Source organism: Scyliorhinus canicula, chromosome 19, assembly GCF_902713615.1.
Source record: "Scyliorhinus canicula chromosome 19, sScyCan1.1, whole genome shotgun sequence".
Lineage (NCBI taxonomy): Eukaryota > Metazoa > Chordata > Chondrichthyes > Carcharhiniformes > Scyliorhinidae > Scyliorhinus > Scyliorhinus canicula.
In genome coordinates this window covers 105,737,616-105,763,297 of record NC_052164.1, presented here as the reverse complement: position 1 = coordinate 105,763,297, position 25,682 = coordinate 105,737,616, and the positions used below count along the sequence as shown (strand labels likewise).

The 25,682-nt window shown below is 51.7% G+C and overlaps 1 protein-coding gene across 1 annotated transcript in view; it reads left to right on the top strand.

Annotated features, from left to right (window-relative positions):
- The first annotated feature begins 5,486 nt into the window (after window positions 1–5,486).
- Window positions 5,487–25,682, top strand: part of si:dkeyp-69c1.9 — a 62,768-nt gene continuing 42,572 nt past the window's right edge. Inside the window, exons 1-5 of the mRNA XM_038779552.1 lie at window positions 5,487–5,647; window positions 15,573–15,769; window positions 17,781–17,917; window positions 20,561–20,762; window positions 22,767–22,889. Of these exons, the coding sequence (XP_038635480.1) occupies window positions 5,568–5,647; window positions 15,573–15,769; window positions 17,781–17,917; window positions 20,561–20,762; window positions 22,767–22,889 (739 nt within the window). The 5' untranslated portion in view covers window positions 5,487–5,567. The remainder of the gene's footprint in view (window positions 5,648–15,572; window positions 15,770–17,780; window positions 17,918–20,560; window positions 20,763–22,766; window positions 22,890–25,682) is intronic.

Sequence of the window (25,682 nt, the reverse complement as noted above, 5' to 3'; positions counted from 1 at the left end):
TGCTGCCTCTTATTCTAAGATTATTCTAAGGTTCCTCCCACCTCCTCTTCATCTCTCCCCCCCCCCCCCCCACATCACCATATCCTCTATCCCTCTCATTCCCAACCAGCTTCCCTCTGAGATACATCAATACGATTCACCTCGAGCACACACTGTGGCAGTAACTTCCACATTCTCCTCACTCTCTAGGTAAAGACTCCAGAATTTCCCACGGAATTTTAAACATCTCCATCAGGTCACTGCCCAACATTCCCTTTTGTAGAAGCCAGGTATTTCTAATACACCTAATATAGATTTTTAAAAATAGCTGTTTGTGGTGAATGTGATTCACACCGGATTATAATCTGTATATACATGGGTCTGTATTGTAAGTGCAGTTGCACTACCTGTCCTCCAGGGGGAGTAGCTCTGGGAATGCTCGAGTTGTACGGGGCTTCTCCCTTGGCTCCGCCCAGGACTCCTCCCCTGGAAGCTGCTGTATAAAGATCAGTGCCACATGGTCAGCCGGCCAGTTCACCGAAAGTTCAATGGCTAATAGGCTGGCTCTGTTGTGAGTATATTAAACCCGCTATTCTAGTCCTACAAGCACGTGTCCGTAGAATTATTGGTTCCAACACTGTTTAAGCGTAAATATTAATTCCCAGTTTTAAAATTAAAGAAAACACATATTTTGCAAGCTCATTGTCATAATTTTAAAAGTAACACAGAAGTCTGATAAGACAGACACTTCTCATTACTTTTCTCCAAGGACAAGGGCTGAATCCATGGCAACGAGGTGGTGGGAGTGAATGTTCTATGGTTCTCACGCCATTCGAGATTAGGGTGAATTACATCCCATTATTTATACAAGCTGAAACATTTTAGACTGTGTTGCCTTGTTTTTGATAAATGGACAGTTAGAATATCGAATCAAATATATATATTTGATTCCAACATTCTTAAAACAACAATTTTATAAAAGCAGCATAATTTACTTTACTAGATTGAAATAGACAGTTTGAATTATATAGGCAGACAGGCAACAATTAGAAGTAATGTTACATATTGAAGATGGACAGCTTGCCATCAAATCAAATGTGTTTGAGTCTAACCCAAACCAATTAGGATTATATTGGGGTGTGATCAGATCGCTTAAAACAGATAGGAAATAGTATCTGGGATAAATAAATTGGGGATTTAGCCGCCATTTTAGAGAGGGTTAGGTTAGGGAGAGAGAGTTAGGTTAGAGAGAGAGGGTTAGAAAGAGAGAGAAAGAGTTTTAGGCATCTATACTTTGATCTGAACTATTCACTGTCTCTCTGTATTCATATTTCATTTTCAGACTTTAACTTCAGACTTTAACTTTTAAAGTTATGTTTCGAGCTGTTTGCCTAAGAAGATAATTCCTGTGATTCTTTGAAAGCTTCAAATTGTCTACAAACTGCCTTTTAAATGACTTTCAAGTTGTAATCAATAGAAGACAAATAAAACAATTCTTATTTGCACCTGACAAGTTTTAACATGAATTTCTACTGAGTTTCAGTAATCGCAAGAACGGCCGGTAACCTTGAATTGATGGTTTCAAAATCCCTCAACTGACACAGTCAAGATCCTTCACCTTTCCAAGAGAAAAGAACCCAAAACTACCCAGTCTTTTCTGAAACTTGTAACATCTCAGTTTTGCAATCATTTTATAAATGTTGACATGTTTCTGGTGCATCCATCTCCATTTGATGATATGAAGGCCTGTGGTTCAGAGTGTAGGTGAGAGAGGTTCCAGGTGAGTGTCACATTGCTCAGAGGAAGTGACAGAAAGTTCCAGTGTTGCTGCGCGGTGTAGGGGCTGCTCAGTGGCTCCGATAAGTGTGGACGTCACTCTGTCCCTCGCACATTCCACAACATTCTCCACTCCAACAAACTGACCATCGTCAGCTGAGCATGGAGCTCGCCATAAACTGAGCAGAAAGGGGACAACAGGAATGACAACAGGCGGCGCTCCCTCAGTACTGACCCTCTGACAGTGCAGCACTCCCACAACACTGACCCTCTGAGAGTGCAGCACTCCCTCAGTACTGATCCTCTGACAGTGCGGCACTCCCTCAGTACTGACCCTCTGATAGTGCGGCACTCCCTCAGTACTGGCCCTCTGACAGTGCGGCACTCCCTCAGTACTGGCCCTCTGACAGTGCGGCACTCCCTCAGTACTGACCCTCTGACAGTGCAGCACTCCCTCAGTACTGACCCTCTGACAGTGCGGCACTCCCTCAGTACTGGCCCTCTGACAGTGCAGCACTCCCTCAGTACTGACCCTCTGACAGTGCAGCACTCCCTCAGTACTGACCCTCTGACAGTGCGGCACTCCCTCAGTACTGACCCTCTGACAGTGCAGCGCTCCCTCAGTACTGACCCTCTGACAGTGTGGCACTCCCTCAGTACTGACCCTCTGACAGTGCGGCACTCCCTCAGTACTGACCCTCTGACAGTGCGGCGCTCCCTCAGTACTGACCCTCTGACAGTGCAGCACTCCCACAACACTGACCCTCTGAGAGTGCAGCACTCCCTCAGTACTGATCCTCTGACAGTGCGGCACTCCCTCAGTACTGACCCTCTGATAGTGCGGCACTCCCTCAGTACTGGCCCTCTGACAGTGCGGCACTCCCTCAGTACTGACCCTCTGCCAGTGCAGCTCTCCCTCAGCACTGACCCTCTGACAGTGCAGCACTCCCTCAGTACTGACCCTCTGACAGTGCGGCACTCCCTCAGTACTGACTCTCTGACAGTGCGGCGCTCCCTCAGTACTGACCCTCTGACAGTGCGGCGCTCCCTCAGTACTGACCCTCTGACAGTGCGGCACTCCCTCAGTACTGACCCTCTGACAGTGCAGCACTCCCTCAGTACTGACCCTCTGACAGTGCGGCACTCCCTCAGTACTGACCCTCTGACAGTGCAGCACTCCCTCAGCACTGACCCTCTGACAGTGCGGCACTCCCTCAGTACTGACCCTCTGACAGTGAGGCACTCCCCAGCACTGACCCTCTGATGGTGCAGCACTCCCTCAGTACTGACCCTCTGACAGCACAGCACTCCCGCATTACTGACCCTCTGACAGTGCGGCACTCCCTCAGTACTGACCCTCTGACAGTGCGACACTTCCTCAGTACTGACCCTCTGACAGTGCAGCACTCCCTCAGTACTGACCCTCTGACAGTGCAGCACTCCCTCAGTACTGACCCTCTGACAGTGAGGCACTCCCTCAGTACTGACCCTCTGACAGTGCAGCACTCCCTCAGTACTGACCCTCTGACAGTGTGGCACTCCCTCAGTACTGACCCTCTGACAGTGCGGCACTCCCTCAGTACTGACCCTCTGACAGTGCGGCACTCCCTCAGTACTGACCCTCTGACAGTGCGGCACTCCCTCAGTACTGACACTCTGACAGTGCAGCACTCCCTCAGTACTGACCCTCTGACAGTGCGGCACTCCCTCAGTACTGACCCTCTGACAGTGCGGCGCTCACTCAGTACTGACCCTCTGACAGTGCAGCACTCCCTCAGTACTGACCCTCTGACAGCGCAGCACTCCCACAGTACTGACCCTCTGACAGTGCAGCACTCCCTCAGCACTGACCCTCTGCCAGTGCGGCACTTCCTCAGTACTGACCCTCTGACAGCGCAGCACTCCTTCAGTACTGACCCTCTGACAGTGCGGCACTCCCTCAGTACTGACCCTCTGACAGTGCAGCACTCCCTCAGTGCTGACCCTCTGATAGTGCAGCACTCCCTCAGTACTGACCCTCGAACAATGCGGCACTCCCTCAGTACTGACCCTCTGATGGTGCAGCACTCCCTCAGGACTGACCCTCTGACAGTGCGGCACTCCCTCAGTACTGACCCTCTGACAGTGCGGCACTCCCTCAGTACTGACCCTCTGACAGTGCGGCACTCCTTCAGTACTGACCCTCTGACAGTGCAGCGCTCCCTCAGTACTGACCCTCTGACAGTGCAGTACTCCTTCAGTACTGACCCTCTGACAGTGCAGCACTCCCTCAGTACTGACCCTCCCACAGTGCGGCACTCCCTCAGTACTGACCCTCCCACAGTGCGGCACTCCCTCAGTACTGACCCTCTGACAGTGCGGCGCTCACTCAGTACTGACCCTCTGACAGTGCAGCACTCCCTCAGTACTGACCCTCTGACAGCGCAGCACTCCCACAGTACTGACCCTCTGACAGTGCAGCACTCCCTCAGCACTGACCCTCTGCCAGTGCGGCACTTCCTCAGTACTGACCCTCTGACAGCGCAGCACTCCTTCAGTACTGACCCTCTGACAGTGCGGCACTCCCTCAGTACTGACCCTCTGACAGTGCAGCACTCCCTCAGTGCTGACCCTCTGATAGTGCAGCACTCCCTCAGTACTGACCCTCGAACAATGCGGCACTCCCTCAGTACTGACCCTCTGATGGTGCAGCACTCCCTCAGGACTGACCCTCTGACAGTGCGGCACTCCCTCAGTACTGACCCTCTGACAGTGCGGCACTCCCTCAGTACTGACCCTCTGACAGTGCGGCACTCCTTCAGTACTGACCCTCTGACAGTGCAGCGCTCCCTCAGTACTGACCCTCTGACAGTGCAGTACTCCTTCAGTACTGACCCTCTGACAGTGCAGCACTCCCTCAGTACTGACCCTCTGACAGTGCGGCACTCCCTCAGTACTGACCCTCCCACAGTGCGGCACTCCCTCAGTACTGACCCTCCCACAGTGCGGAGCTCCCTCAGTACTGACCCTCTCACAGTGCGGCACTCCCTCAGTACTGACCCTCTGACAGTGCAGCACTCCCTCAGTACTGACCCTCTGACAGTGCGGCACTCCCTCAGTACTGACCCTCTGACAGTGCGGCACTCCCTCAGTACTGACCCTCTGACAGTGCGGCACTCCCTCAGTACTGATCCTCTGACAGTGCCGCACTCCCTCAGTACTGACCCTCTGACAGTGCAGCACTCCCTCAGTACTGACCCTCTGACAGTGCGGCACTCCCTCAGTACTGATCCTCTGACAGTGCAGCACTCCCTCAGTACTGACCCTCTGACAGTGCGGCGCTCCCTCAGTACTGACCCTCTGACAGTGCGGCATTCCCTCAGTACTGACCCTCTGACAGTGCGGCACTCCCTCAGTACTGACCCTGTGACAGTGCAGTGGGAGTTAACACTTGTCTTTGGACTCAGAACTGTGTGTTATTCTGTTGCTCAGAGCTTGTATTTCAAGATGTTAGTTGTGTAAATTGTGAATCTGTGAAGATTGTGTTTTAATGTTTATTGAGAGGAGCAGGCAGTGGCAGCATTAATAACCCGTCTCAGCCTTTGCTAAACTCTACCTGGTCACTCAGTGAGGTGGTTCGGATTTCACTGCAGCTTCTCAATGCCAGCAGGAGGCTGTGGGATAGCTGGGAAACGCCATGGCAACAGCAATACACTGAGGGGGTGAGGATCTGTGTTTGGCAGCAACACTGACTGTCCACAATCCGGAACTACAATCTGCCTCTCCCTGACTCTCTCACAGAAACTCTTTACAAACAAACACTTTGCTGTAAAATGGCCCTGGGAGATTTGGGAAACTTGGAAGAGCTGGAATTTCCGGAGTTTACCTGTCTCTGTGAGCTGTGTGATTGTGGGTAAGAATATTTCTCATATCTCCATGGTCACAGTGAGACGTTCACAAAGAACATTTCCTCCTTGCCTGACCGCAGTAACCCTCCCACCCCCTCATTCTGTTATCCACCCCATCCCCCTCCCCTCCCAACCCCATCCCCCTCCCCTCCCAACCCCATCCCCCTCCCCTCCCAACCCCATCCCCTCCCCTCCCAAACCCATCCCCCTCCCCTCCCAACCCCATCCCCCTCCCCTCCCAACCCCATCCCCCTCCCCTCCCAACCCCACCCCCCTCCCCTCCCAACCCCATCCCCCTCCCCTCCCAACCCCATCCCCCTCCCCTCCCAACCCCATCCCCCTCCCCTCCCAACCCCTCCCCTCCCAACCCCATCACCCGCTCCCACTCCCTCATTCTGTTATCCACCCCATCCCCCTCCCCTCCCAACCCCATCCCCCTCCCCTCCCAACCCTCCCCTCCCAACCCCATCACCCCCTCCCACCCCCTCATTCTGTTATCCACCCCATCCCCCTCCCCTCCCAACCCCATCCCCCTCCCCTCCCAACCCCTCCCCTCCCAACCCATCACCCCCTCCCACCCCCTCATTCTGTTATCCACCCATCCCCCTCCCCTCCCAACCCCATCCCCCCCCCCCCCAACCCCATCCCCCTCCCCTCCCAACCCCATCCCCCTCCCCTCCCAACCCCCTCCCCTTCCCTCCCAACCCCTCCCCCTCCCCTCCCAACCCCATCCCCCTCCCCCCCAACCCCATCCCCCTCCCCTCCCAACCCCATCCCCCTCCCCTCCCAACCCCATCCCCCTCCCCTCCCAACCCCCTCCCCCCACCCCACCCCCCCCCCCCTCCCAACCCCATCCCCCTCCCCCCCACCCCAACCCCCTCCCCTCCCAACCCCATCCCCCTCCCCTCCCAACCCCATCCCCCTCCCCTCCCAACCCCATCCCCCTCCCCTCCCAACCCCATCCCCCTCCCCTCCCAACCCCATCCCCCTCCCCTCCCAACCCCATCCCCCTCCCCTCCCAACCCCATCCCCCTCCCCTCCCAACCCCATCACCCCCTCCCACCCTCTCATTCTGTTATCCACCCCATCCCCCTCCCCTCCCAACCCCATCCCCCTCCCCTCCCAACCCCATCACCCCCTCCCACCCCCTCATTCTGTTATCCACCCCATCCCCCTCCCCTCCCAACCCCATCCCCCTCCCCTCCCAAACCCATCCCCCTCCCCTCCCAACCCCATCCCCCTCCCCTCCCAATCCCATCCCCCTCCCCTCCCAACCCCATCCCCCTCCCCTCCCAATCCCATCCCCCTCCCCTCCCAACCCCATCCCCCTCCCCTCCCCTCCCAACCCCCTCCCCTCCCAACCCCATCACCCCCTCCCACCCCCTCGTTCTGTTATCCACCCCATCCCCCCCTCCCAACCCCATCACCCCCCCAACCCCATCCCCCTCCCCTCCCAACCCCATCACCCCCCTCCCAACCCCCTCCCAACCTCATCACACCCCCTCCCAACCCCCTCCCAACCCCATCACCCCCCCTCCCAACCCCATCACCCCCCCAACCCCCTCCCAACTCCATCACCCCCTCCCAACCCCATCACCCCCTCCCAACCCCATCACCCCCTCCCAACCCCATCACCCCCTCCCAACCCCATCACCCACTCCCAACCCCATCACCCCCTCCCAACCCCATCACCCCCTCCCAACCCCAGCACCCCCTCCCAACCCCATCACCCCCCCAACCGCATCACCCCCCAACACCACCCCCCCTCAACCCCATCACCCCCTCCCAACCCCATCACCCCCTCCCAACCCCATCACCTCCTCCCAACCCCTTCACCCTCCCCTCTCAACCCCATCACCCCCCCAACCACATCACCCCCCCAACCCCTTCCCTCCCTCCCCCAACCCCATCATCCCCTCCTAACCCCATCACCCCCCCAACCCCACCACCCCCTCCCAACCCCACAACCCCCCCAACCCACTCCCAACCACATCACCCCCCCAACCCCATCACCCCCCCCCAACCCCATCACCCCCCCAACCCCATCACCCCCTCCCAACCCCATCACCCCCCCAACCCACTCCCAACCCCATCACCCCCTCCCAACCCCATCACCCCCTCCCAACCCCATCACCCCCTCCCAACCCCATCACCCCCCCCAACCCCATCACCCCCTCCCAACCCCCTCCCAACCCCATTACCCCCTCCCAACCACATCACCCCCTCCCAACCACACCACCCCCTCCCAACCCCATCATCCCCCAACCCCATCATCCCCCCCAACCCCATCACACCCCCAACCCCATCATCCCCCCAACCCCATCACCCCCCAACCCCATCACCTCCTCCCAACCCCATCATCCCCCAACCCCATCTCCCCCCCCAACCCCATCACACCCCCAACCCCATCACCCCCTCCCAACCCACTCCCAACCCCATCATCCCCCCAACCCCATCACACCCCCAACCCCATCACCCCCTCCCAACCCACTCCCAACCCCATCATCCCCCAACCCCATCACCCCCCAACCCCATCACCTCCTCCCAACCCCATCATCCCCCAACCCCATCATCCCCCCCAACCCCATCACACCCCCAACCCCATCACCCCCTCCCAACCCCATCACCCCCTCCCAACCCCATCACCCACTCCCAACCCACTCCTAACCCCATCATCCCCCCCAACCCCATCACCTCCTCCCAACCCCATCACCCACTCCCAACCCCATCACCCCCTCCCAACCCCAGCACCCCCTCCCAACCCCATCACCCCCCCAACCGCATCACCCCCCAACACCACCCCCCCTCAACCCCATCACCCCCTCCCAACCCCATCACCCCCTCCCAACCCCATCACCCCCTCCCAACCCCTTCACCCTCCCCTCCCAACCCCATCACCCCCCCAACCCCATCACCCCCCCAACCCCTTCCCTCCCTCCCCCAACCCCATCATCCCCTCCTAACCCCATCACCCCCCCAACCCCACCACCCCCTCCCAACCCCACAACCCCCCCAACCCACTCCCAACCACATCACCCCCCCAACCCCATCAACCCCCCCAACCCCATCACCCCCCCCAACCCCATCACCCCCCCCCAACCCCATCACCCCCCCCCAACCCCATCACCCCCCCAACCCACTCCCAACCCCATCACCCCCTCCCAACCCCATCACCCCCTCCCAACCCTATCACCCCCTCCCAACCCCATCACCCCCCCCCAACCCCATCACCCCCTCCCAACCCCCTCCCAACCCCATTACCCCCTCCCAACCCCATCACCCCCTCCCAACCCCACCACCCCCTCCCAACCCCATCATCCCCCAACCCCATCATCCCCCCCCAACCCCATCACACCCCCAACCCCATCATCCCCCCAACCCCATCACCCCCCAACCCCATCACCTCCTCCCAACCCCATCATCCCCCAACCCCATCTTCCCCCCCCAACCCCATCACACCCCCAACCCCATCACCCCCTCCCAACCCACTCCCAACCCCATCATCCCCCCAACCCCATCACACCCCCAACCCCATCACCCCCTCCCAACCCACTCCCAACCCCATCATCCCCCAACCCCATCACCCCCCAACCCCATCACCTCCTCCCAACCCCATCATCCCCCAACCCCATCATCCCCCCAACCCCATCACCCCCTCCCAACCCCATCACCCCCTCCCAACCCCATCACCCACTCCCAACCCACTCCTAACCCCATCATCCCCCCCAACCCCATCACCTCCTCCCAACCCCATCACCCACTCCCAACCCCATCACCCCCCCAACCCATCACCCCCTCAACCCATCACCCCCTCCCAACCCCATCACCCCCTCCCAACCCCATCATCCCCCCCAACCCCCTCCCAACCCCACCACCCCCCCAACCCCATCACCCCCTCCCAACCCCATCACCCCCCCCAACCCCATCACCCCTCCCAACCCACTCCCAACCCCATCATCCCCTCCCAACCCCATCACCCCCCAACCCCATCATCCCCTCCCAACCCCATCACCCCCCCAACCCCATCACCCCCCCAACCCCATCACCCCCTCCCAACCCCCTCCCAACCCCATCACCCCCTCCCAACCCCATCACCTCCTCCCAACCCTCTCCCAACCCCACCACCCCCCCAACCCCATCACCTCCTCCCAACCCTCTCCCAACCCCACCACCCCCCAACCCCACCACCCCCCAACCCCACCACCCCCCAACCCCACCACCCCCATCCCAACCCCATCATCCCCTCCCAACACCATCATCCCCTCCCAACCCCATCACCCCCCCCCCCCCCCCTCCCCCCCCCCCCCCCCCCCCCCCCCGTTCCCTCCCACCTGCCGGTAATTAACTGGTTGCTGATAACTAACTAGCTGATTACATCACAATGTGAGTGACATCTCAGAATAAATACCTCATCAGCACCCTGACACGGTTTATTCAGTCAGGGCTCCTGCTCCTGAGCGACCACTGATCCCAGCTTGGAAGCACAGATTTCAGCTCGATTGTGATGCCCCTCATGGTTGATTACCCTGCAATGCTTATTGTCCAATCTCACACTGGAACAATGGTTGTTTGATTGAGTGGATTGGAGGGAATCTGTCAGCTCTTTCAGAAGAGGAGCCCAGAGAGTTCAGAAGCTATAAAAGAGCCGTGATATACTGAGAAATGCTTTGAGAGGCCCTACGGGATGTGACAGGTGTTATTTAAAGGAAGTTTCTGACTTTTGCGAGCATTGCCTGGGACTGTGGAAGAGATTCTCAAACAACAGAATTCACACCCACAACCCAAGTTGCTCCTGGAGATGTTTGAAAGTGTTGCTGGAGGATTTTGTGAGAAGATGATGTGTTAACAGAGAGTTGTCAATAAGCTGCCTGACGTGAGTGTCACAGATGGTCCTTACTGGAGATTCACGTTTGTGTTCTTCACGTCAGGCGATCTGTTTAATTCTGGGATTTGGGCGTGGTTAATTGCTCGAGGACGTGTTGATAGCCACAATCCGGAATGCTGCAGTTGACGGTGTCAAGGTGACCTGACAGCTCAGGGTGAGGTTTACCAGCTCCACCCAGTGAGCTCTCTGACCAGCCAATCGCTGACCCTCCCTCTCGATGTGTGACCTGAAAAGGTTATGTGGACAAATGTGTGTAACTGGAATAGTTTCACACTTTATCAAACAATCTCACTGATCCACTCTGTCGCTGACTATTTCCAGAAGTCACTTTGCTGCTGAGGATGTGGCATCTCAGATAGGTCCATGTGGAGATTCAGGAGATCCATGGGTCCATGTGGAGATTCAGGAGATCCATGGGTCCATGTGGAGATTCAGGAGATCCATGGGTCCATGTGGAGATTCAGGAGATCCATAGGTCCATGTGGAGATTCAGGAGATCCATGGGTCCATGTGGAGATTCAGGAGATCCATAGGTCCATGTGGAGATTCAGGAGATCCATGGGTCCATGTGGAGATTCAGGAGATCCATAGGTCCATGTGGAGATGAGGATGTGGCATCTCAGATAGGTCCATTTGGGCTGCTTTTCAGAGATTCAGTGAGTGAGCAAAACCGTGTCAGATGCTCGGGGCTGTGAAAGAACAGAGAGATTGAGGAAATCCAGGTGCACAAATCACTGGAGGCTCGTGGACAGGTACAATAGTAATGGCAAAGGCTTTCAGAGAGTTAGCCTTTATATCAGGATGGCTGCTCCCAAAGTGACGATATATTTGTTACAAACCCCTGGTCAGACTTCAACTTCACATGTTCAATTCTGACCTCTGTACCCCTGGAAGAAGATATTGGTCTTCAGAGGGAAGCTGAATGAAAATGAAAATGCAAAATGAAAATCGCTTATTGTCACAAATAGGCTTCAATAAAAAGCCCCTAGTCACCACATTCCGGCGCCTGTTCGGGGAGACTGGTACAGGAATTGAGCCGTGCTGCCTTGGTCTGCTTTAAAAGCCAACGATTTAGCCCTGTGCTAAACCAGCCCCTAAAGCTGATAAAGCTCTGTAGGTTCCCAGAATAATAGTAGCTTCAAAGGTTCTGGTTGCAAAGGGTATGATTTATTCTGTCCAAGCGGAATATTAAGTGGTGATCAAAATATTTAAGATGATTAAAGGATTTGATAGGGCGATAGAAAGGAACTGTTTCCGCTTTGAGGGGTGAGAGCGAGGTGACAGAGATAGGTTATTCCGGGGTCATGTCAGGAAGCATCATTTGACACAGAGTGTATTGTAAATCTGGAACCATCTCTCCTAAAAAGCTATTGATAATGGGGGTCAATTAAGAATTTCAAAATTGAGATTGATAATTATTTCTTAGTTAAGTTTAAAGAGTTAAATAACTAAAATGGATAAGATATAAACCAACTTTGATTTAATTAAATGCTGCTGGAACACGTTGAAGGGGCTGAATGCACATTATTTTTATATTTGTTGGTGGGATGTCCACATCACTGAGTAGGTGAGTATTAATTGTCTATCCCTAACTAACATTGAGAAGGTGGTGGCGGGCTGCCTTCCTGAACCGCTGCAGTCCCTGTGGTGTAGGTACAACCACTGTGCTGTTAGGGAGGGAGTACCAGGATGTTGTCCCAGCGACAGTGAAGGAACAGCTGATATATTTCCCAGTCAGGGTGGTGAGTGCCTTGGAGGGGAACCTCCAGGTGGTGGGGTTCCCAGGTATCTGCTGCTCTCGCCCTTCTAGGTGGTAGTGGCCGTGGGTTTGGAAGGTGTTGTCGAAGGAACCTTGATGAGTTACTGCAATGCATCTTGTAGATGGTACACACGGCGGGTCTAGGACAATTCATCGCCGCCGACTCATCGCCAGCCCAACTCATCGCCAGCCCAACTCATCGTCAGCCCAACTCATCGCCAGCCCAACTCATCGCCAGCCCAACTCATCACCAGCCCAACTCATCGCCAGCCCAATAAAAACAGTACAGACAACAGACTTCTTAACAGCGCTCTGTTGAGGGCTGGCGATGAGTTGGGCTGGCGATGAGTTGGGCTGGCGATGAGTTGGGCTGGCGATGAGTTGGGCTGACGATGAGTTGGGCTGGCGATGAGTTGGGCTGGCGATGAGTTGGGCTGGCGATGAGTTGGGCTGGCGATGAGTTGGGCTGGCGATGAGTTGGGCTGGCGATGAGTTGGGCTGGCGATGAGTTGGGCTGGCGATGAGTTGGGCTGGCGATGAGTTGGGCTGGCGATGAGTTGGGCTGGCGATGAGTTGGGCTGGCGATGAGTCGGCGGCGACGATGAGTTGGGCTGGCGATGAGTTGGGCTGGCGATGAGTTGGGCTGGCGATGAGTTGGGCTGGCGATGAGTTGGGCTGGCGATGAGTTGGGCTGGCGATGAGTTGGGCTGGCGATGAGTTGGGCTGGCGATGAGTCGGCGGCGACGATGAGTTGGGCTGGCGATGAGTTGGGCTGGCGATGAGTTGGGCTGGCGATGAGTTGGGCTGGCGATGAGTCGGCGGCGACGATGAGTTGGGCTGGCGATGAGTTGGGCTGGCGATGAGTCGGCGGCGACGATGAGTTGGGCTGGCGATGAGTTGGGCTGGCGATGAGTCGGCGGCGATGAGTTGGCCTGGCGATGAGTTGGGCTGGCGATGAGTTGGGCTGGCGATGAGTTGGGCTGGCGATGAGTTGGGCTGGCGATGAGTTGGGCTGGCGATGAGTCGGCGGCGACGATGAGTTGGGCTGGCGATGAGTTGGGCTGGCGATGAGTTGGCCTGGCGATGAGTTGGGCTGGCGATGAGTTGGGCTGGCGATGAGTCGGCGGCGACGATGAGTTGGGCTGGCGATGAGTTGGCTGGCGATGAGTTGGCTGGCGATGAGTCGGCGGCGATGAGTTGGGCTGGCGATGAGTTGGGCTGGCGATGAGTTGGGCTGGCGATGAGTTGGGCTGGCGATGAGTTGGGCTGACGATGAGTTGGGCTGGCGATGAGTTGGGCTGGCGATGAGTTGGGCTGGCGATGAGTTGGGCTGGCGATGAGTTGGGCTGGCGATGAGTTGGGCTGGCGATGAGTTGGGCTGGCGATGAGTCGGCGGCGACGATGAGTTGGGCTGGTGATGAGTTGGGCTGGCGATGAGTTGGGCTGGCGATGAGTTGGGCTGGCGATGAGTTGGGCTGGCGATGAGTTGGGCTGGCGATGAGTTGGGCTGGCGATGAGTTGGGCTGGCGATGAGTTGGGCTGGCGATGAGTTGGGCTGGCGATGAGTTGGGCTGGCGATGAGTTGGGCTGGCGATGAGTTGGGCTGGCGATGAGTTGGGCTGGCGATGAGTCGGCGGCGATGAGTTGGCCTGGCGATGAGTTGGGCTGGCGATGAGTCGGCGGCGATGAGTTGGCCTGGCGATGAGTTGGGCTGGCGATGAGTTGGGCTGGTGATGAGTTGGCCTGGCGATGAGTTGGGCTGGCGATGAGTTGGGCTGGCAATGAGTTGGGCTGGCGATGAGTCGGCTGGCGATGAGTTGGGCTGGCGATGAGTTGGGCTGGCGATGAGTTGGGCTGGCGATGAGTTGGGCTGGCGATGAGTTGGGCTGGCGATGAGTTGGGCTGGCGATGAGTTGGGCTGGCGATGAGTTGGGCTGGCGATGAGTTGGGCTGGCGATGAGTTGGGCTGGCGATGAGTTGGCCTGGCGATGAGTTGGGCTGGCGATGAGTTGGGCTGGCGATGAGTTGGGCTGGCGATGAGTTGGGCTGGCGATGAGTTGGGCTGGCGATGAGTTGGGCTGGCGATGAGTCGGCGGCGATGAGCCGGTGGCGATGAGTCGGCAGCGATGAGTTGTCCCATTCCCCACACGGCTGCCACTGTGCGTCAGTGGTGGAGGGTTTGAATGTTTGTGGATGGTGTTGAGCTTCTTGAGTGTTGTTGGAGCTGCGCTCATCCAGGCAAGTGGAGAATATTCCCTCACACTCCTGACTTGAGCCTTGTAGATGGTAACCATTTATATGGTTAGTCCAGTTCAGTGGCAACTCCAGGATGTTGATTGTGGTGATTCAGCGATGGTAACGCCATTGAATGTCAAGAAGAGACGGTTAAATTCTCTCTTGCTGGAGATGGTCATTACCTGGCACTTGTGTGGCACAAATGTAACTTGCCACTTGCCAGCTCAAGCCTGGATATTATCAGATCTTGCTGTATTTGGACATGGACTGCTTCAGTGTCTGAGGAATTGTGAAGAAAAGTGAAAACTGCAACCATTAGATTCTGACCTTGTGCTGAAGGTCATTGATGAAGCAGCTGAAGGTGGTTGGGCCGAGGACACTACCCTGAGGAACTCCTGCAGTGATGTCCTGGAGCTGAGATGATTGACCTCCAGGAACCATAACCATCTTCCTTTGTGCCGGGTATGACTCCAGCTCGCGGAGAGTCCCCCACCCCCCATCCTCATTGACTCCAGTTTTGCTGGGGCTCCTGGATGCCACACTCTGTCCGGGACAGTCAGTCACATCACACACCTGGAATCAGCTCAATGGTTAACCATGAGGAGATAGTGACATCGTGGTTCAGGGTTTTGTTGATTATACAAGTGAATTATTGTAAAATGAATGAAGGCTTGAACAGTACCCGGTGAATAAGGAATTTAATTTACTTCCAAAATAACCAACTTGGGTTAGATGCATTGGACATTTTATCACATGACCTCCTGATTTCACCAACTCAGCCGGTTGAACAATAATTTTCCACATCTCCAATGTTTTTATCAACTAAGTTGTTGAAGGAAAGGGAGGTAAAATGGTTCAAGGCCCCTGTGATCTGGAGTTGCAGAGTCCAGGAAATTAATTTTCAAATCCTGGAGACTCCAGAACAATCCGGAAGGATCGGTAGCTCAGGGTGTAAAATCTCGGGAATATATTGATGGAATTGTGCCTGGGAGCACGGGTTGGTTAAGGTTTATCCTGGTTACAGCTCCTAATGATCCTTACTCTTCCATAGGCAACACAAGCACCACCAGAACTGTCAAAAGAAGCACCCACTCCAGCCGCACGAAGACCACCCACCCCAGCGGGACGCAGACCACCCACCCCAGAGGGACGCAGACCACCCACCCCAGCGGGACGCAGACCACCCACCCCAGAGGGACGCAGACTGCCTCTTGAGCCATTACCAGTCCACCTTCACTCGCCCTCTGAGTAAGAACCTGTTGTAGCTCCAGAACATCATTCCACTTGTACACTATGGTCTTGGGATACTGACCTCTCTCTTCTCTTTCCTGTGTTATGGGCTAGAGTTTTGATAATGCCAAAGTGATTCATGGAGTTCACCTAACCCACAACTTTTAATAGATTCTGTTTATGGGGAGCACAAGGGCCCACTTTACAGGCGTGATGCAACAGAGATCTAAAGTACTTTTAAAACAAGCCAATGCTTATTATATGAATCCAGTTAATATTTTATAAACACACAGTAAACATCTTAGCAACTATCAACACCAATAATCTCCACAGATACAATATTCTATAAGTAACCCTTCATAACTTTCCTAACAACATCCATAAGGCCAAAATTCCCTTTTTACAGAAAGACAGCAGGTTTGAATTCTCTACGGAATCAGGTATTACTTTGAAATCCTCAAATTATCTGGAGACAGTCTTTAGATTGCAGAGAGAGATCAATGTGGTTTCTTGCTGTGACTGCAGCTTCTTCAACTCTGAAAATGAAACTAAAACTCACAGACACACTCCAGCTTTCAAATCGAAAGTAAAAGCAGAGTCACAGCTCAGCTCCTCCCACACACTGACATCACTGCAGCTATTTGATAAACACCCATTTCTTAAAGGTGCTGTCACATGACACCTGCTTCCTGTGAGATGGTAGATGGGATGAGGCTGGTGAACTCGTGTCTGATGAGACTGGAGCAGACTAGGGGGATTGATTCATGGCCACAGTCTCCCCTCATGCTGCCTTTAGGCTGATGGTCTGGGATTGGCAGCACTTTCAGTGGCTCTTCCAGGTCCACTCACTCCTCCCTGGGGTCTGCTAGTGGATGAAGGTGCCCTATCCTCTCCGATGTACCTGCTGTAGGATCCCCGTCAAAGACGAGACAGGCACCTTAGCGAGCAGAATCCAGAGCGAAGCGAGTGTTAGTGATTCTCCAGGACTCCCGGAGTTAATAATTAATTTGTCAGAAAAAAACACAGGGAATGAATTATAGAGAAAATGATGGGCTTTTAATTTTGTTTAATGTAAGAGGCTGTTGACAAATCCCACACAATTCTGATCAAAATTTCTTTTGAAAGGTAAACTTGTATTTATGTAGCACCTCACAGAGCATTCATTACACAACATTTAAATCCAACTCATCAAATTATGTTTCAGAGAGAGAGAGGCACAGAGAGAAAGAGAGAGAGAGAGGAGGGCACAGAGAGAGGAGAGAGAGAGGGCACAGAGAGAGGAAGGGACAGAGAGGAAGGCACAGAGAGAGAGAGAGACACACAGAGAGCGAGAGAGAGGGCACAGAGAGGAAGGCAGAGAGAGAGACACAGAGAGAGAGGGCACAGAGAGAGAGAGAGGCACAGAGAGATAGGGCACAGAGAGAGGAGAGAGAGAGGCACAGAGAGAGAGAGAGACAGACAGAGGCATTGTGGTGGGACGGGTTAGATAATTTTCAAGTTTAGTGTCTTGACACAGTTCCTATTGGAATTGATAATGCTCAAGAGGAGAGCTGTTATCATTGCGACTTGTAGAATTGGAGAGTTCCTAAATGATTTGCTCATTCACAGGGTGTAGGTATTTTTGGTTGGGCCAGCATTGTTTGCCATTCTCACATTGAGATGGCAGAGATGGTAAGTGTTGGTAGTTTCTGGCAGAGGCACAGCTCAGAGCATTGCCTAAAATCTCTCCTGGGAACTTTAGCAGAACCGTTGCTTATTTGCCATTTAACCAACGTCACGTATACCAAATTCTATGCTCATTATTGTATTAAAGTTTATGGAATCTTTCTGTGCACTAATAGGCTGTGGGTTTTCCTACATTACAACAGTGAATACACTTAAGAAGTACTTTATTGGTGTAAGTTAGTCTGGACGGCCAAAGGATATTTATGTTGCTCCTTCCACAGAATGACGTGGACAGGAGCCTGTTGCAGATTTGATGAATAGCAGATATCGATGCAGAATGAACTCCTTTTTGATCTTATTTCAGATATTGTGCCACGCAGCAGCAAAAGGCCAGAACGCACTCCACCGTATCACAACCCACCAGCCATGCAGTGTGAAACCACACAGCGATCTGAATTCAAGCCCAAAACACTGAAGGAACAGACAAAGCCCTGTAACAGAGTGAGTTGCACTGGACTGTCGCCAGGGAATATTTCACTCAGGTTACTGAAGATTCAGGGCATGGGTCAGACCCACAGGGCACGGGTCAGTCCCACAGGGCACGGGTCAGACCCACAGGGCACGGGTCAGACCCACAGGGCACCAGGGCATGGGTCAGACCCACAGGGCACGGGTCAGTCCCACAGGGCACCAGGACACGGGTCAGTCCCACAGGGCACCAGGACACGGGTCAGTCCCACAGGGCACGGGTCAGTCCCACAGGGCACGGGTCAGTCCCACAGGGCACCAGGAGATGGGTCAGTCCCACAGGGCACCAGGGCACGGGTCAGTCCCACAGGGCACCAGGGCACTGGTCAGTCCCACAGGGCACCAGGCGATGGGTCAGTCCCATGAGGCACCCCGTGTTATGATTCCAGTTGATATTATAACTGGAGAAAGATCGCAGAATGGAACCCTGGCTCAAAAGACCATCAGCGGAATTCTGTGTGCGAGATCCTCTGTTCCGCCAGCAGTACACCCAGACTTGCGGGTTTCCCGATTGGGTGGGGTGGCCACAATGGGGAATCCAATTGGCCGGCTGCAGGAACGGAGAATCCCGCTTCTCGTGGGGGTGCGCCACACAGGAATACGCGGCCGGTGGGCCAGAGAATCCCACTCCCAAACTTTTACTTTTTTTATATAATGTGGAGAAACAGAGTCACAGAACCGTTAATTAGTTTTAACAACAAGAAAAAAAGCATTTATTAAACATGAAAAAATTGGATTATGAGGCAATAAACCTTTACTTCCCCTTATCTTAACAATTGCACACATCTTTTAGGTTTAACACGGATTGCAAAGCACATCTTAATCTGCAATGATCTCACTAACACAAAGTCCCTATAAACATACAAAAGATTGTGGGAAATACAGTCTCTACTCTCAACCCCAAGTGAATGTTTATGGATGTCTCCTCAGAATCCTCCCCAGATGATTGTGACATGAGAGTTTCCAAACCCCACTCCCAAAAACACACTTCAAAATCTTCTCTCATAATAATGTTTTCCCTTAACGGATTGAATTCTGAAATCCAGTCCAGGTTTTCCAAATGACACTTTTAAACAAAGCTTCTGCTCTACTTTTTTAACCGTGAATCCAGTTCAGTATTTTACACCAACCCTTTTAAGGTGTCTTTATTTTTTAAATTATTTTTTCAATTAAGGGATAATTTAGCCAATCCACCTACCCTGCACATCTTTGGGTTGTGGGAGTGCGACTCATGCAGACACGGGGAGAATGTGCAAACTCCACGCGGACAGTGACCTGGGGCCAGGATTGAACCTGGATCCTTGGCCCATGAGGCGGCGGTGCTAACCAATGGATCACCGTGCCGTCCATAGGATTTCTTTCTTTTGACTGCATTTACACAAACTCTGAAATTCAGCCACCAATTTCCATAGTTATTTCAACAGACGTTCCACAGGCTGCAGTAACATCTCAGAAATCTGAAAATCACTTCAGATATCTTTCTAGTATCTCAGCTTCTTCTCAGCTTGGTCAGTCTTTACTGAACAGTGCCCTGTTCCAGTGCCTTTAACCTCAAGCATCTTGGAAACTTATCTTCATATCTCTAGTTTCTTTAATTTGCTGCTCTTTCATTGTCTAACATTTCTTCTCGCATATCTTCCCTCTCAAGGCTTCCAAACCAACTGCTTCTAGCAAAGCTGGAAGAGCTGCCTTCTCTCTGACTACATATCTTCAACTATATTTAAATTAGCTGAATTAAAACTTTAAAGCGTCTCTGCCTTACAAGGCCCCAGTTGCTAAGCAACACCCACATGCTTATGCCTTTTATTTATTTTCATGCCATAGCCCTCTCCAAGCACAGTTGGAACTTAACCAACCCCCACATATACAAACACCTTTGTCCAGCATGAATCTAACTATAGGTTTACGCTTCCAGGCTCAGAAACATTAAATTAAACAGTTAAAATCATGCCTGATTTCCAATGTTTACCCATACAAATATAAATTCCATAAAACTAGCTTTGTTTCTTGGGCAGTCCCTCAGCATTCAGGGTGACTTGCTTCCAGACAGGGAGGTGGGTTCTGCGGTGGCTAAATAGTTTGATCCTGCATCCGCAGACTTTGCCACAGGTTTGGCAAATGGTGCAATGCGGGCCCTAACATTCCAGGTGCTGAAATTCATTTGGGTGGGTGGGGTGGAAGATGCCTGTGCATGGATTGTTTTAACGTAACATGGTCATTGCATACCATCCAAGACACGGTCCCACAGGGGTGATGGGTTACGACCCCACTGCCCTCAGATCACTGCTGTGAATCCTGGGTGACTGTTGCAGGTGATGGAAAGGTTGAGGAAGGAAAAGGGGGAGGTTGAAGCGAGCGTCCTTGCAAATCCAACCCAAATATGTTGAACTGAACCAAACTCCTTCAACATCCGAATTCTTCAGCAAACAGAGAGAGAGGGACTGATAGATAGAGAGGTAGAAAGAGAAAGAGATGGAGCCCATCAGTGGCAAACCAATATTAACTCTTGGATTGTACAGTTTGTCTTTCGGAAATATGTTGTGCTACTTTTAGTCGAACGTTCCTGTGATAATGTTTCTGGCTCCTCATTCGCTGCTCATGTGAGTTATTTTACAGAAGGAATATGATGGAGTTACGCAGGAACCGGTTTATGCCAAGTCTCTCCATAACAGTGCTTTAAGCCTGAAAGATGTAACTACAGCCCTGAAACGTTCAAGCAGAAGCGCCTGCTCCAGTAGGTCAAGTTCTCATAGCAGCACCAACAAAAACCAGCTGCCAACCACACGAGTGAGACGCAAGGAACCTCCAACCACTGCAGGTGGAGCTCTCCAAACTGTCCTTACATTTCCTTTCTCTTTAAACTTTCTCTCCCCTCCTAAAGGGGCCATGTCCGCTAGGTTACATGGTCTAGGATTGCTAGTGAACTCTAGTATAAATCAGCCAATGATGCTTCTAGGTCTAGGTGTTGGATAGTTATTGTACCAGTAAATGAGATATGAAACCAATTCTGAGGTGGGGGAGTGGGAGGGATGATGAAATGTACAATACGAGGCAGGTAGGTGATGTGAGATCATTTCACAACTTAGGACAAGCTGCTCAGAGAGTTACATTTTGTATAGATCACTAAGAAGATGAACAAGGGAGTGTCTTCGGACATTATCAACCTAAACACCGAGAAGGTACAATTCCACACCGATTATCAAAAAATAGAGCACATGAAAGCAGTAGACTGAGACTGCAGATAAAGGGAATAGATTCTGATTGGTGTTTTATGCACAGGAGGAGGGGTTAAATTAAACAACACTAATTTATTTAACCCCCATCCATAAACTGAAAGGTGATTTTGATTCATTCCCCCCTTTATGAGCAGTGATGTATTTCCCAAGCATTTCAGCTTTGGTGTGATCCAATCTTCTATTAATAAACACACAGCGAGCTCTATATAAGATGAACTCAAAGGGTTAGTTTGTTTGCACATCTTCAATACGCGAAAGGAGAGTCACAAGGTTACCTCTGCACTCAGACAGTAAAGGGAAAGAAAGAAAGATTTTCAGGGCAGTCACCACAGAGAAAATAAATATTGTTTCACATGGGTTCCTGAGTCCGGTGGTTGAAAACATAATGAGATCGGCCTGCACAGTTGCATCAGTCTTATAGGCAATGCTGCCGGTTCACAGCAGAAGCAGCTGAGATGGGAGCCGGGTGTTCAACCAGGACAGAACTCCTTCACCATGAGGCTGCCAGTCAGATGGTAAACAGCAGACTTTGCAGATTAGCAAGGCAATATTTCTGGTTCCACAAGACAGGGGCCCATGTCACATGACAGCCACCTGTCCCCACTGCCTTTGAGAAAGGATGTTTATCCGCCATCTCGGACTCCGAGAATGTGAAATGTCTCAGCATGAAGAATTGAAAGGAAGGTTATGGGGACTTTTGTTTGAGCAGGCAAGCGGACTCCTGTTCGCCAGTCTGGGATATGAAATGCAGATGGCCTTTGTATAGCTCTCTTCGAATCGGCCCTTTGCAGCCAGTGGCTCCTCACAAATAAAAATGTGAGTTTCTCCCTTTTGGCAGGCAGCTCCTTTTGTTCCACAACAGGGAGGGGGGGGGGGGGGGGGTTACAAGCAGAATTGGATGCAGCAATTTTAAGGATCTTTGTTCAGTTTTTAACATTTTACAATTAGCCATAAGGATATGGATATACATCTTATAAAAATATACAGTATGAGGTCTTCGTACCTCACAGATGGGATGTGACATTGGACATGCATCCAAAGATTATGTCCCAGTGCGAGTACTTTGCACAATATTTATTCAAGGCTTGACTGAGGGAAGGAGAGTTGTATATCCAAGTTTACAGACAAGAATGAATTAGGAAGTATGTTAAATTGTGCAGCAGGAACAGAAGGTGAAAAGGGACAAAGGCAGAGAGGCAAACTATTAAAATGATCTTTCATGAAGGGACAATGGGAAGTCATGACTCTGAACCTGAGTGAATATTTTCTTAATGGTGAGAGACTAGGTTTGCAGAGGAGCCAGAACTTGGGAAATCAAGTATCCATGTTATTAATTGCCAGTTATCAGATCCATAAATAAATCAAAAAGCCAAATGAAATGTTGGCCTTTATCTCAAGAGGCTTAGATTCGGGAATATATAAACCTTCAGCTGTACAGAGTGCTGGGTCGAACCAGCCCACCTGGAGTGTGGCAACATTCTCTTGCTGTCTTTAACAAGTCCAACATATCTCACAGTTCCACAAGGAACCCGAGACCTTAAACACTTCAAAATTAGACCTCTAATGTTCTATTTCCATATTTCCAGGATCTTCGTGCTGCCAGTGTCAAAATAAAACGCAGCAAAATACAACACAAGCGGAAATAGCTGAAAATTCATGCTACAGAGTAGAACGAGGAAAAGCTAATCCAGACACCTTAAAGTTTCAAGGTATGGTGACTCAGAGTCACTGATACAGGGTGGAGTAGAGCCCGTCAGTAAACACAGCGGCTGAACCCTGTCATCCTTCAGTGAGTGAAGATCAGAATGAGAAAGACAGACTGCACTGTGTTTCCACGTGGCTTCATATATTAATGTGCTTCCTAAAGGCACTGACATTTTGTAGATATAATTTCTAACACACAATACATCAATAGAGATGCAAAGGCCAATATTTAAAGTGATATTTCAAAATAAGTGGAATAGGTACATTCCATTGAGAAAGGAAAATTCTCCACATCCGTGGTTAACGAAAAACATTAAAGATAATATCAAACTTAAAGAAAATGCAAATAATCGCACAAGGATAGATGGCAGGTCAGAGGATTAGGTAGAATATAAAGAACAACAAAGAATGATTAGAAGATTAATAAGAAGGGAAAACTTAGCATATGAGAAAAGCTAGCTAAAAATAGAAAAATAGAGTTTCTACAGATTGTGAAATAAATGAACAAAGTGAGCATTGATCCTCTCGGAAGTGAGTCTGGGAAATTAATTCTGGATGGCAGGTGAATTAAACAGATATTTTTCATTGGTCTTCATCATAGAAGATACAGAAATCCCAGGAATAGTTGTAAATCAGGATCTGGAAGGATAGTGGAACTTTAGAAAATTACTATCACCAGGAAAGTGGTTCCGCACAAATTATTCGAGCTGTGAGCTGACCAGTGTCTAGTTCTTGATGAACTTCATCCTGGAACCTTCAAAGAAGTGAAAGTGAGATAGTTAATGCACTGGTTTTCATTTTCCAAAATTCCCTAAATTCGGAGAAGCTTCCATTAGATTGAAAGATAGCGAGAACTTGATTCAGTTCAAGGTAGCCCACAGGGCCCACATAACGGTAGCTCGGATGAGTAGGTTCTATGAGGAGGTAGTGGACAGATGTGGGCGGTGTGGGGGTAGCCCGGCCAATCATGGTCATATGTTTTGGGCATGTCCGAAACTGAGGGAATTCTGGCAGGGATTTGCAGATGTTATGTTGGAAGTCCTGGAAGGTAGGGTAACTCCGAGTCCAGAATTAGCAATGTTTGGGGTGTCGGAAGATCCGGGGGCAAAGTGGGGGAGGGAGGCCGATATCCTGGCCTTCTCCTCCCTGGTGGCCTCCCGGAGACGGATCTTGCTGAGCTGGAGGGACTCGGAGCCCCGGAATCAGGAATGTGGGTCAGCGATATGGTAGCGTTTCTCAGTCTGGAGAAAATCAAGTTTTCTTTAAGAGGATCAATACAGGGATTCGCCCGGAGTTGGCAGCCGTTCATCGATTTCTTTAACAAAAAATGAACAGTAGTAAGGGGAGAAAGGGGAAAAAGGTGGGGGGGGGGGGGGGGAGTGAGGAAAATAGGAGGCATGGTGATGTTAAATAAGGACAGGGAATTTAGTATACGGGTAATTGGGGATAGGGCGGGGAAGTGGGGCACAGGGTTTATTGTTTGTTGTTATTTTAGGGGGTATTTTGTGCATCGACCTGCCCGGTTGTTTTAGAAATGTTAATATGTTAAATTGTGAAAATTACAAATGCTTCAATAAAATATATATTTTTTAAATAAACGAAAGATAGCAAGAAGGGAGGGAGAGAAACAGTAGAAAACTACAGTCCAGTTAACCTAACATCTATCATAGGGAAAATGTTAGAGGCTATTATAGCCCAGCACTTGAAAAAATTCAAGGCAGAGTCCACATGGTTGTGTGAAAGAGAAATTTTATTCAACCAATTTATTGGAGAAATGGTAGGGTGCTACATCAAAGGCTATTACGGAAAATAAAAGCCCATGTTGTAGTGGGTAACATTGGCATGGATTAAAGATTGGCCGGATAACAGGAAACACAGAGTAGGCATAAATGGATCATTTTCACGTTTGCAGGATGTGACAAGTGGCGTGCCGCAGGGATTAGTGCTGGGGCCTCAACCTTTGACAATTTATACAAATGACAAAGGGATTGAAGATATGGCTGCTGAACAAAGAAAGATCGGTAGGAAAATAAATAGCGAAAAGGACAAAAGGTGGCTACAAAGTGACATAGATAGGTTAGTGAGTGGGCAGAAATCTGGCAGGTGGAGCAAAATGTGCGAAAATGTGAAATTGTCCATTTTGGCAGGAAGAATATGATCTAAATGGTGATAGATTGTAGAGGTCTGAGGTACAAAGGGATCTGGGTGTCCTGGTGCATGAATTATAAAAGGCTGGTGTACAGGTTCAGCAAATAATTAGGAAAACTAATCAAATGTTATTGTTTATTGTGAGAGGATTGATTACAATTGACGGGAGGTAATGCTTCAGTTGTACAGGACAGTGGTCAGACAACATCTGGAGCACAGTGTACGGCATTGGTCTCCTGATTTAAGGAAAGACAAACACCAGGAATGGGCGGGTTATCTTATGAGGAAAGGTTGGAGAGGTTAAGTTTGTATCCACTACAGTTCTGAAGTGTAAGAGGCGACTTGATCTAAACCTTTATGATACTGGGGGGTCCGGACAGGGTGGATGTATGAGGCCACCCTGAGGGGTCCGGACAGGGTGGATGTACGAGGCCACCCTGGGGGGTGTGGACAGGGTGGATGTACGAGGCCACCCTGGGGGGTGTGGACAGGGTGGATGTACGAGGCCACCCTGGGGGGTCCGGACAGGGTGGATGTGGAGAGGATGTTTCCTCTTGTAGGAAATCTAGAACTGGGGGTCACGGTTCAAGATTAAGGGGTCACTCATTTAGAACAAGAGATGAGGAGAAATGTTTTCTCTCGGTGGGTCC